This window comes from Aethina tumida, chromosome 7, assembly GCF_024364675.1.
Source record: "Aethina tumida isolate Nest 87 chromosome 7, icAetTumi1.1, whole genome shotgun sequence".
Classification (NCBI taxonomy): domain Eukaryota; kingdom Metazoa; phylum Arthropoda; class Insecta; order Coleoptera; family Nitidulidae; genus Aethina; species Aethina tumida.
Window position 1 is genome coordinate 14,687,961 of NC_065441.1, and position 12,156 is coordinate 14,700,116.

General features: G+C 31.8%; 4 protein-coding genes across 5 annotated transcripts in view; 1 reads left to right on the plus strand and 3 right to left on the minus strand.

Annotated features, from left to right (window-relative positions):
- The window catches only part of LOC109595443 (titin), a 111,819-nt gene extending 108,108 nt beyond the window's left edge, over positions 1-3,711 (minus strand). Inside the window, exon 1 of the mRNA XM_020010790.2 lies at positions 3,469-3,711. The gene's annotated coding sequence lies outside the window, so the exon portion shown is untranslated. The remainder of the gene's footprint in view (positions 1-3,468) is intronic.
- A 1,451-nt stretch (positions 3,712-5,162) lies between these two features.
- Positions 5,163-6,946, plus strand: LOC109608139 (NADH dehydrogenase [ubiquinone] 1 alpha subcomplex subunit 10, mitochondrial). Its single transcript, XM_020024559.2, has 8 exons — positions 5,163-5,450; positions 5,504-5,754; positions 5,812-5,942; positions 6,021-6,231; positions 6,287-6,451; positions 6,509-6,623; positions 6,672-6,781; positions 6,834-6,946. The coding sequence occupies exons 1-8, from the start codon at positions 5,223-5,225 to the stop codon at positions 6,844-6,846; spliced, it is 1,224 nt and encodes a 407-aa protein (XP_019880118.1). The 5' UTR covers positions 5,163-5,222; the 3' UTR covers positions 6,847-6,946.
- A 139-nt stretch (positions 6,947-7,085) lies between these two features.
- Positions 7,086-7,473, minus strand: LOC109595436 (cytochrome c oxidase subunit 7A1, mitochondrial). Its single transcript, XM_020010781.2, has 2 exons — positions 7,422-7,473; positions 7,086-7,367 (listed from the first exon to the last, which is right to left on the minus strand). Exons 1-2 carry the CDS (start codon positions 7,458-7,460, stop codon positions 7,143-7,145), a joined length of 264 nt encoding a protein of 87 aa, XP_019866340.1. The 5' UTR covers positions 7,461-7,473; the 3' UTR covers positions 7,086-7,142.
- Positions 7,474-7,926: 453 nt separating this feature from the next.
- LOC109605295 (DNA topoisomerase 3-beta-1) lies at positions 7,927-11,345 on the minus strand. 2 transcript variants are annotated; one of them, XM_049970035.1, is made up of 9 exons: positions 11,192-11,345; positions 10,385-11,141; positions 10,078-10,276; positions 9,923-9,956; positions 9,599-9,822; positions 9,055-9,545; positions 8,775-8,999; positions 8,570-8,725; positions 7,927-8,516 (listed from the first exon to the last, which is right to left on the minus strand). In XM_049970035.1, exons 1-9 carry the CDS (start codon positions 11,280-11,282, stop codon positions 8,192-8,194), a joined length of 2,502 nt encoding a protein of 833 aa, XP_049825992.1. In that variant the 5' UTR covers positions 11,283-11,345; the 3' UTR covers positions 7,927-8,191. The 2 variants fall into 2 exon arrangements, with proteins under 2 accessions (XP_049825992.1, XP_049825991.1); XM_049970034.1 differs by having other exon boundaries at positions 9,923-10,023; positions 10,076-10,276.
- Between the last annotated feature and the right edge of the window lie 811 nt (positions 11,346-12,156).

A 12,156-nucleotide genomic window follows, 5' to 3' on the forward strand; every position in this document is an offset into this window, starting at 1 on the left:
AAAGCAAATACGCGAATATAACTTATTCATAGGATATTCGAAAGGAGTTTAACATTTTAAAATATGCCACCGGCAAACCGGAGTTTTTAAAATCTAATTAAATAAAGTTAAATGGGAAATTTTACTCATAAATGGACTTTGCAAATAATGAGAAGTATCGTTTTAATAATCCGCTTTAGCACGGATGTAATTTTACTGAAATATATTATGAATGTTTTCAGCGATTAAATCCACCTTTTTAAGTTTAATAATTGCACAAATTTGCACCTTTTCATGATTTATTTTCGCAATTAATCCAACTGCATTTATGTAATTATTAACCAGTTTTGTGTCAAGATCTTAGTTAGAAAATAAATATTGATTAAATTGATCATCTATTAGTAACAACGTTAGAAACAAAGTTAAAGATGATGAATTAACATACTGATCAACATTTTTATTCCACCAAACTAATACCCAAACAAAATTATTAACCAGTGAATCGACTAAATTCGAATCGTGCACGAACAGGTTTCCGTGTACTTTTGTGAACGTAACGATTCGCAAAACTTTGATTTCAAAGGGTTTCACAACACGGCAAATAAAGTGTAGCTACGAATCACCTGCTAAGCGGATCAAAATGCTACATGAAAGTAGATTTGCAGTTAATGAAACGGTCCCGTAAGAAAACGACCATAAATTCCTATTTTCGATGCTCCGTTTTTTATTTTTTTGATTTAAAATAAACATCACACAGATAGACATATGTGTGTATTCGAGCAGCTGAATAAAAACAAATCGATATGAACACGGTTGTTTCTATTGCCTGATACGTGTAAAAGTAACTCGGTGTAATATCCGAGAAAGTATATTACGGTGCAATAAAGTCACATTTGTGTAAGCATTTTCCATCGGGACATGTATATTTATGATTTATTTCTTTCAAGACTTCCTTTGTTGCGTTTGCCTTTGTGTGTTTCCAGTGCAGCTGATTAGAATGCAATGCCGTTTTGAAACTGTGATATTTTGACAAGACGGATCTCGACAGCATCAAACTTTATGGGCGTATGTTTCAATCACTTAATTTTAATATATTTCAAAGGTTTTTTTTTCCATATTTGTCGAGATGTTTGTAGTTTCCGGACGTCTTTTACAAAGAGATTCCCATTTTAAGAACGTCCCTTTATTTTTAAACTAGTGTTTGAAACGTTGTGTGTGGTTGGAATAGCTGACCTACTAAAACAAAACTTTAATCCCGACGATATTGGAATATTGGAAAATAAAATACGAATAATTGGTGCCATAAAATCTGTTTTAAATGTTTTAAACCATGTTGAACATGTCTAGAATAAAAACGTCCGTAAATGCTACAAATTCCCGTAACTCACCGTAATTTTATTACAGAAGGTTGCATTTAAACTAGTCTAATTGGACTAGAATGTAAATTCGTTTATTAACTTGAGTGACGGATTTAAAAGAGTAAATGTTGTGGAAGTGTAAAATCTCTATTATTCCACTGGAGAATAAACATCATTACTTTATAATAACCAAAGTGAAAAATGAATTTTAAGGCTGAAGTTTTACTAAAATGTAACTCACAGGTTTATTAATTGGGACAGGCTGTTTTACATGAAATTGACAAAATGAATAAAACTATTTAATATATTACAAATCGCTATTTACAATTAAGTGAGCAAGATATGGAAGTTAAATAATGAATTTCTAATAATAGACCATCTGAGTATGCATGTTATAAACCTTTCTGGCATCCAGAAACAAAGGCAATAAAATATTCTGTATAATTTCTTATGTTTTAAAAGTCATAGTACATCTGAGTATGTACTTTATAAGATTATTCGCCTTACTTAAAGGGCACTTTACTTGTAAAACATTGTAAAGAAAAAGTTAGTTATATTATTTTTCTTCTTATTTGGAAGATATTTTATTTGTACAACTTTCCTGACACACAAAAATGGCCACATAAGAAATTATTGGTTAAAAATCTTATGTTCCATGAAACCACCACGTGAGAAAATATTCGATAAAATGTCTTGAATTTTGAAACTCATAGCCTTTCTGAGTATGTATTTTGTAAGATTATTCACCTTACATAAAGGACACTTTACTTGTAGAACATTCCTCACATAGAGAAACCACAACATAACATAATATTGGAAAAGATTTCTTACGTTCTAAAAATTTAGAAGACTTGTAGACTATCTGAATTATTAACTCATATCAGTATTCATCTTGTTTGGCAGGTATTTTATTTGTACCACTTTTCTGGCATACATGAAACTATCAAGTAAGAAAATATTGGGTGAAATATCTTACATTTTAAAACTCATAGCCTATCTGAATATGTATTTTGTAAGATTATTAACCTTACTTAAAGGGTACTTTACATGTAGTACGTTCTTCACATAGAGAAACCAAAACATGAGAAAAAATTCTTATTTTTTAAAAATTAAAAGATTCATAGTCTATCTATCTGAATTATTTATATTATTAATTATTCATCTTATTTTATTTGTACAACTTTCCTGACATATACAAACAACTACATAAGAAAATATTAAGTAAGATGTCATGTTTTAAAAGTCACAGTCTATCTGAATATGTATTTTGTAAGATTATTCGTCTCATTTGAAGGGCACTTCAATTACACAACCTTCCTAACATACAAAATCTACGACGTAAGAAAACATTGGGTAAGATTTCTTATTATTTGAAAGATGCAACAATTTGGCTGCCTTAAAATGTATTTCTTAACGTAAACATGTTTAATAGTAATAGTAATATATAAATTATACTACTAGAAAATATTTTAAATCATATAAGACTCCGAATGAGATTTTGTGCCAGACAACGGTTAATACAGTTAGTTACACCAAGGTCCCGAAAGTGGATACGGAGATGAGGTGCGACCGATGACAAGGATCTTCGACGTTCAGTGCCACGGTTGTCGAATGGGCCCGTACGACAAATCACATGTCACCGTTCTTCAGTGCCGTACAAAAGTTTAACCTCGTCGAACGAGAACGACGACGAAATGAAGTACTTCTCTTGTGCCGAGGTTTTCAGTCGGATTATTCTGGAAGACGGCACCACTCCATATGTGTTTTATGTATCAACAATTTTATTCAACAGGTTGCGGTAATAATTATTTAAATGGCCAGAGTGTGAAATAAATGCCCGTCCGAAAACGTGGCCGAAAAATTATGTTTTCCCATATAATTAAATTGGGAACGGGCCTTTTACATGTGGATTATGCGCTACCGACTCGCAAATGGGCATGTAAAATAATGTGGGATCGATTGGGCCCTTTAATGGTAGAGTCGGGACGGTTTGTAACTTTCTTTGAAAAGTTTACGAAAGTTTCTGTCACGCTCGTAACGTCACAATTCCACAAACGAAATCGACTAATTACAGTGCATACAACACGTAGTGCATTACAGGAAAAAAAGAGACGAAAAATGTATTGTTTACCTTTGATTAGGATGTGTAGCAACTACTTAAGATACACACATACACACAAGGAATCGGAACTCCTTTATCACAGGCACTATTTCAATTGATCGGTTAAATAAATACAAAGCATCAGTGTTTTTAAGCTTTATTTAATTTTGTGCTTATGGTAAGAAAAAATCGCGTATTTACGTTCACGAACAAAAAGTACTCCCCGCCCTAGATACGCGCTGCACTTGACAGGCTACCATTTCCATTCCATCTGAGAAACTTTCAACTCGGGCGCCGAGACGGACATCTATCGGCATGAAAAACAAACGACTAAAGGGCATAAGAGACCGCCAACGATAGGCAACTCAAAATACCTTTACATCACAAAGACTAAAGAGGATGTATCAATAAAATACAATTAAAATCAATAAAACTTTATTTTATTTATACCCTGTGCGTTATGTATATTACTGTATGTATTTAATAATATTTTATAATTTATCCAACATTATACAATTATTTTCTAAATTTAAATTTTAAATTTGTACTAATTTATTTTATATTAGACATAAATTAATATTTTAATTTAATACAATTGTTAATTTAAAAATTTTCAATTAAAATATTTTACTTAGATATTTATAAACGTCTAATATTTATTCTATTACCATTTTCTCTAAATTTTATAGTAAATTAAAATATATTGAATAATTTAGTAATAGTATTGAATAAGTAATATAAAATAAAAAAATAATTATAAACAGTAATTAATTATTATGTAAATTTCAATTTTTAATCGTCCAATATTTAAACAATTGTTAATTTGGTGAAATTTTTAAGTTACACAAATTATATATATATATATATATATATATATATATATATATATTATACACAATACGTTTTTTATTCTTTTGCTTTTTTGTGACATCATAAAAAAGACGAAAAGTCTTATTTGAATATCCAAAAAATAATACAAATTATTAACAATATTCTTAGCAGGATTTATATTATTTTATTGACTAATTCACTTTCAGTGGGGGAAGAGAAACATTGAACATCAGAGAAAAAGGAAATAATATTAATGATATTGTTAAAAATGGTTTAAAAAATACTAACAGTTTTTTAATAAATTATTTAATAAATATTTGCTATTTCTGTGAGAAACCACACTCCGAATTTATTTTGTTTAATATTTAATTTATATAGAAATTTATTTGATTTAACTAAAAAAAAGAAAGAAAGAATAGTGTAATTGATTATATCAAATTTTTTATTGCATTTAATTATAGGTAAGCATTTTCTGTTATCAATAAAAAAAAAGTAATGTGCGCTATTTATCTGGCCACTAATTTTATTGATTGTATTGGTAGCGAAACGTAAATCTGTTATTTAAAATATAAAAGGAAATGAAAACCTACAAAGATTAAATGTTTAATCTTCTTTAGAAAATTTAAAAATGTTAAACTTTAGGGGATATTCAAAAATATGAAAATTGAGAATGTTGATCGTGACATCTATTATGCAGTAGATACAATAATCTGTCACTGGCATAGTGTATTACAATTTAAGTAACCTTTTGAAATAAATCTTTAATTTATTACATTTATTATTTTGTAGCATTTCATGTTTTATATTTTAATAATCTAGTGTTAAATCAATTAAAAAAATTATTAAACAGAGACGCATGCGCATTACAATTTTTCTTTACGCAACAATTGACAGTCGAAGTGTCAATTGGTTATGTAAAACACGACATTTGTTTATCCAATTGGGACCCGAGGATGGCGAGTTTATTCCGCATTGGCGTGTGCCGTATTTCGGGCAAACACGCGGCCAAAACCTTGTTCAACGGCGACAAGCCGGTGACTTTGGTAAGATGCATCAGCGGTAAAAGTGTGATCAGGGAAGAGGTTCCAAAACCAGCACCATATCCTTACGAAACGAAAAAATACGGCTATATCAGGTCCCTATTTGATAGAACAACGTCCAGGTTCGATGAAAACTCCAAGGTAACAAATATTTACTTGATTAATCAATGTGAATTAAACAGGAGTTGTTTTAGATAATTGTTGTCGAAGGCCCAGTGGCCTCAGGGAAAAGCAAGTTCGCCAAACAATTGGCTGATGAACTGGACATGTTATACTTGCCAGAAGCCAATATGGATATGTGGTACATCAACCACTATGGGTATGACTTGAGGAAACTGGATGAACAACTTCCAGAGTCATGCAGAAGTTTTGATGTCCAAGACTTCTTGAGGAACCCCAAGCACAAACATTCTGCTAGAATGCAACTTGATCAATATTATATAAAGTAAATTATAATAGACATCAGGAAACTATATATTGACTGATTGATTCAAAATTTTAGGTTCTCTCAATATGTAGATGCTTTGGCTCACCTATTGAGCACAGGACAAGGGGTCATTTTGGATAGATGTGTGTATTCCGACTATGTATTTACTGAGGCTATGTATAGCCAAGGATACTTATCAAGAGCTGGTAACTTTATTTTCTATTTTGTCATGTTTCTAAAGAAATAAATTACATAATTTACTTTACTGATTGTAAACTTTTCAGCCAGAACCAAGTATTATGAATATAGAGACAACACTCTCTCAGAATTGATGAGGCCTCATTTGGTTATCTACTTGGATGTGCCAGTCCCTAAAGTAAGGCAGAATATTCAAAACAGAGCCATCTCATATGAGAAGGATTCCCCTGTTCTCACCCCTCAATATTTAGATGTCATGGAAAAAAAATACAAACAAGACTATTTGAAGTCTATTAGGTTTGTTTATTTTAATTATATTTCATAGACATGTTAAAATATTGTTGAATTTTAGTTCTCATTCTGAATTGCTTATTTATGATTGGTCTGAAGAAGGAGAAGTGGATGTAGTTATTGAAGATATTGAACGAATTGATTTTGACCATTATGATGAACAAGATCGTAAAATGAAGGACTGGGATCTTCCAAAGGAGGAGGATTGGGCTGCAATTAGACGCCGGTAATTACTTATTTTCGTTTTTATTAATTCCAATGCCACATTAATTACATTTTTCAGATATGCTGATGACAAGAACCTGTTGTTGAGCTACTTCAACATTCCTTGCTTTGAAGTGCCAGAACTTGTTGTTGGACCTGAAGATGCTGATACCTACTACCAAGTTTTGTTTGAAGTATGTCTTTAAAAAATATTGCCAAATATTTCTAACAGGATTTTCTAGGCACCTGGAATGAAATATGAAAGAGGCTACAACTCTGATTTGGGAGATGGAAGCACATTACTCAGGGGATCAGAACCACCAAGGCCGACTTTGCCAAGAACAGAAAGGAGGTACAAATTCCAATTTTTATTAATAAGTGTCATTAATTTTATTATGTTTCAGGCAAGCTGCCTAATTTCATTGGGAGGTGTAAATAAGAAACAATGTTCTTTAAGATTTTAAAAATATTTAATGCAATCTGTTAATATTAAATTAATAAACGCGATAACTTGTAATAGTTGTTTTATTTTAGTCATTAGGATTAGTACTAATACATAAGAATAAAACAAATTTTTAAAATAATATAGTTTAGAAATTAAAATTCTCATATAAAGAGTATTCAATATTTTCAAATGGGTGAAATAAAAAAAAATATGTAGTATATTATATAATTCATCCTACATCATACATGTGTATTTTGATCAGTTACATTTATGATTTCTTTTTGGGCATAGCCATCATAACCAAGGTTCCATAACTGAGGCACACTCCTACAACTACTAAACCGCACGTTACAACAAATAGGGCTCTATCTCCAAAACCGCCCTTCAAATATACGGGCAATTCATTATCCATTTGATATACTTTCAACTTTCTAGTGATCTCCGCTTCGGGTCTAGAACGAAACAATCTTTTTTGTGAGACATTTTGACGAAGCTAAAAATTATCTTTTTTATTATATAATCTCAAGAATTTATCATATTAACTTACAGTTTTGGAAAATAGTTGTGCAGTTAGTCTTGAAGCCATTGCAACTGATTGAAAGCTGTTACAAAATTAATTGTACCTATTTTTGTTTAATTAAATTTAGATTTCAAAGGGAGGGAGTCAATATAATTAGAGACAATGATTAAAGTGATTTTATTCTGAATGAATAGAATATAAAAAAAATATAACAATACATGTGTATGTAATTACAATAAAGTTTTAATCTAAAATTAATGTATTTTGTAAAATCAAATTTTTATAGCTATAGTTAATGTATCAGAGTTTTTATTTTGGTGATATAAATAATTACAACATAAATTACTATAAAAATGATATTGTAATATCAAAATTTGGGATATATTAATAATAAACAATATTCACCATTATTACATCAATATTACATATCATTTTTGTTTATGAAGAGGGAGTTTAATTGTATATGTATGTATATAAATAAATAAAATATATACAACATATTTACATATGAATTATTTGTTGAAATTAAAACAGTCAGTTTTATAATTAAAATTCATGTATAGTTATAAATGCATAATATTGAGAAAACAGGCTATAATTAAATTCAATTATAAATAAATAAATTAGCTGTATAAAATGTATATAAACAATATTAAATTAAATTAGCGGATGTACGTATGTATATGCTATGAGTCTATTAAAACAGGGTATTTACAAATAAATTAATTTAGTTAAGACTTTTTCATTATAAAAGCATAGTAAGCTAAGCTGTTTTCGAGAGATAAATTCTCCAAAAATCACACAAAATAAGCGGCAAGTTGAGCCATTTTGTCCTTGGGCTGTCTCTGCCTGCCTCTGCCACCTCCACGTCCACGCGCTGCTACTTTCCCTCCTTTGAACGGCCTGGGCGCCCTGGAAGCGACCGCCGCTTTCGGTTTATCCACCAATCGTCCGAATTCGGTGGAACAGAACACGCATCCTTTCATCTCGACAGCACCGTTCGGCAGTTTCGTTTTCTCCGGTTTGTATTCGACGTTTACGCATTGCGCTCCACAATCGCAAATATCGTCGAGAATCGTTATTTTTTGAGCGTCGTCGAAAAGGTTAATGATGGTGTCGCATCTAAATGATAAAATGTGTTAGATTTAATGTATTTTAAGTTGTTAATCAATTACTTATTGCATCCTAGTTTCCATTTGGGTCCAGATGATGGATCTAAAACTAAAACGCCAAATTCACATTCGGCACAGCTACAAACGCCGTTAGAATTTAAACTGTAGGCACATGTTGGGTGTTGACAGCTATTGCAACCATTACCTTTCTTCATATCTCTAAAAACAACAAATTAATTTATAAAAAATTAATAATATAGTATATTACTTGAAAGGTGGGTTGTTGTAGCAATATGGGCAGAATACAAAACTCTTGCCCTTGTTGCCCATGGTCCAGCAGAGCAATTCGAAATCGTCCAATGGACACTTCAGCTCCCTGAACAGTTTTACGGTACCGTTCTGTGGTAGACTAAACGTTTCATCGCATTGTGGGCAATGTAATCTCATTGGTTTCGCCTGGATTAACTTCATGTACCTCCTGCACTTCCCACATCTTAAAGACAATAAATTAAATTACCTTTTTATGAAAAATTTTATTGAAAATGTACCTTGAATGAGCCTTTCCCGTGGCACTTAAAGGCGAAAACGACACTTCAAACAACTGATCCATTCCTTCAATGTTCTTGACAAAATACTGGAATTTAAGTTTGAAAATATCCACAGTGTGTTTCAAAACAGCGTGAAAATTCGCCTTCCCTAAAGCAATTAAATTGAGTTGTTCCTCAACAGCTGAACGCATCGTGGGCAGTACCAATTGGGCGTCAATCTTTTGATAACCGTGCACCAAAACGATACCCAATGTTGTAGGTTTCAGTTTACGTCCGGGCGTTACTGTTACGTAATTCCTTTGGCAAATGTTGTTGATGTGAACTGGAATTGAGGCGTCGGTGCCGATTCCGTGTTTTTCCATCAGGGTGATCAATTCAGCTTCTGTTAAATAATCAGGTGGTGAAGTTTGGTGTTCAGTTAGTCTCGTGTTTTTTACCGGCACTGATTCGTTTTCCGTTAGGTTTGGTACTATTTCATCTTTACCAAAGGCCTTTAAAATTAAATTTTGTTTAAGGGACATTAAAATAATACCGAATATCTTACATGCCAAGTCATGACGGTGGTAAAACCGGGATCGATGAGTGATTTGCCGCTAACAGTGAAAACTTCATCATTAATATATAATGTGGCAGTGGTTGATAGGTATTTACAGTCTTTTGCAAGAGTTCCAATGAAATGTCTTGTGATATAGTCGTACAGTCTCCATGAATCACCGTCTAACTCATTTCTGGACGCCGCCTTCATTGGAGTTATTGGAGGATGGTCACCTAATCAACATTAATAAAAAATAATATATGAACAAAAATTCAAAAATTGACCTTCACATAATTAAACATAAATATTCAAAATATCAATGATAAAACAAACCTGCATCATGTCCAGATTTGGGTCTGTTGACACCCTGAGAAAGTATAGCTTTAACTTCATCTCCCCATTCTGAACTGTTCTGTTGCTGCTTTAATGTACCCCTGAGAAGTCAACTCTTAAAATAGCAAATTATATAAAAAACAACTTACTTACACCAGATCAAAATTTTCAGGATACCGTGTGGTTTCTGTTCGAGGATAACTTATGTAGCCTTGAGTATACAAACGTTCGGCGATTTGCATCGCATGGTGAGGCCCCATTCCTAATCCGGAACTGGCCACTCTCATTAATTCGACGGTGTTTAACGCCATAGGTCTTGCTTTTGCTTTTTCCTTTTTTGTCACACTTGTAACTCTACAAAAATTATGATTTTATCCTTCTATGAATTACTATAAATTGTAATGTTGTTTACATACATACATATGTATAATTTAGTAAGGTAACCATATTTTTGTTACTTACTTGGCATGTGTTTGATCCCTAATCATCTGCAAAAACAGATTAGCAACATCTCTGTCAAAACTTCTTCCCCTTTGCCAATCCAATGCCACCTCTTGTCCATCCTTTGTGACAACAGTTGCTTGTACAACCCAGTATGTTTCAGGCTTAAAGGTTTGTATTTGATCATGCCTTTGAACACAGAAACCTAATGTGGGCGTTTGGCAGGGTCCATAAGATATCAGAGAAGCATCCAGATCTCCATACCTTCCTTGAAAGAATTTAGTTTGAAATCTTGTAAAGGCACAGCCAATCCTCAGATCTAGCTCTTGTCTTGCATCCACACTCCTTGCCTCATTTTCATTTGGCCTACCCAAATTATTAAAAGCTGCCTTAATGTCTTTTTCTGTGATTGCAGAAAACTTGGCTCGATATGTAACACTGTCAGTGTAAACATTCCCATTCATAGCTTTCGAAACAGAATCCATGACTTCAAAACAGATATTCTCCCCTTCCTTATCACAATCCAGCCATAGAACCAGTTTGTCGCAGCCTTTAGCTTCAGCTGCCAAAAAAGCGGGCATTTTAAGCTTGGGCATCGCCTCTTTCTTTTCTATGGGACATGAGAAGAGTTCCACCGGATCAACTCGATCCCAGTTGTTGTATTTACTAATAAAGTCCACTCCGAGTACGTGTCCGCATACAGAGGTCATTTTGAACTTTGCCTGGGTGTTCATAAATGATCCGTGCCATTCGTGGACGGAGCAAGCACCGTTGAAGCCTGAAAGGATTAGTGTAGGTGGAAGTTGGAACATTTTCTATATGTGGTACCTTTTCTGGATGTGTTTTTTCCATTGCTAAGAATTTGGGCTAAAGAAGCCGCTAACGACGGCTTCTCTGCCACCATTAATACTGTTACCATTGTAATAAATATTATTTACAATTTTTGAAGGTGCAAGCATAACCTAAAACTTGGAATTGTCAGAAGATTGTTCTTCTTCTTTTTCTGTTGTCGGTGATCTGTTTTTGCTAATAGAATATGTTTTTGTAAAAAATTTGTTAATGGGTAATTATAAGAGGACCCATTTAAGTATATAGCTAACAACATTTTTTAAAATAATAATATATTGAAAAAGGAATCTGAATGGACTGACTATGAATATTCGCTGTTTATTGATTTTATAAAATTTCAGATGTGCGATGAAATTATTCAAATAAATATTTATTTTCTAATATTGTCTTTTTTTAATCTAGTTAAAGTTGATAGGATACTAAATTTCAATAATAATTATATTTTATCAATTAATTTATTAATTAAAATAATAATTTAACAAAAAATAGTATGACGGTAATTAATGAATTACACTCACAAAAATGTAGTTCAAATGAATATAAGCGCAAAATTGGCCAAATTTAGAAGATTAATAATTAATTAAACTAAGTATTTAATATTCATTGTGAACAAACGCAAAAACTGACAGAAACAAAGCACAAAAAATAATTAAATAATCAATTTCTGCTTATTTATAAATATATAGAAACAGAAAACAAAAGAAAATGGTCTATGTATATAAAAATATATAATAGTCTTTCAACATCCTGTTATTATTATTTACAGAACAACGTAAACTACAATTTACATTGTGAAATTGAATATTTATATGAGAACCTTGCGCATAAATGTAAAAAGATACAGGTTGCAAATAAGAGTTAAATTTAAAATATATGAATTTAACTACCATTACAATCCGAATCTATTATGTATAATATCATAATAGTGCGCAGGATAATCCAAA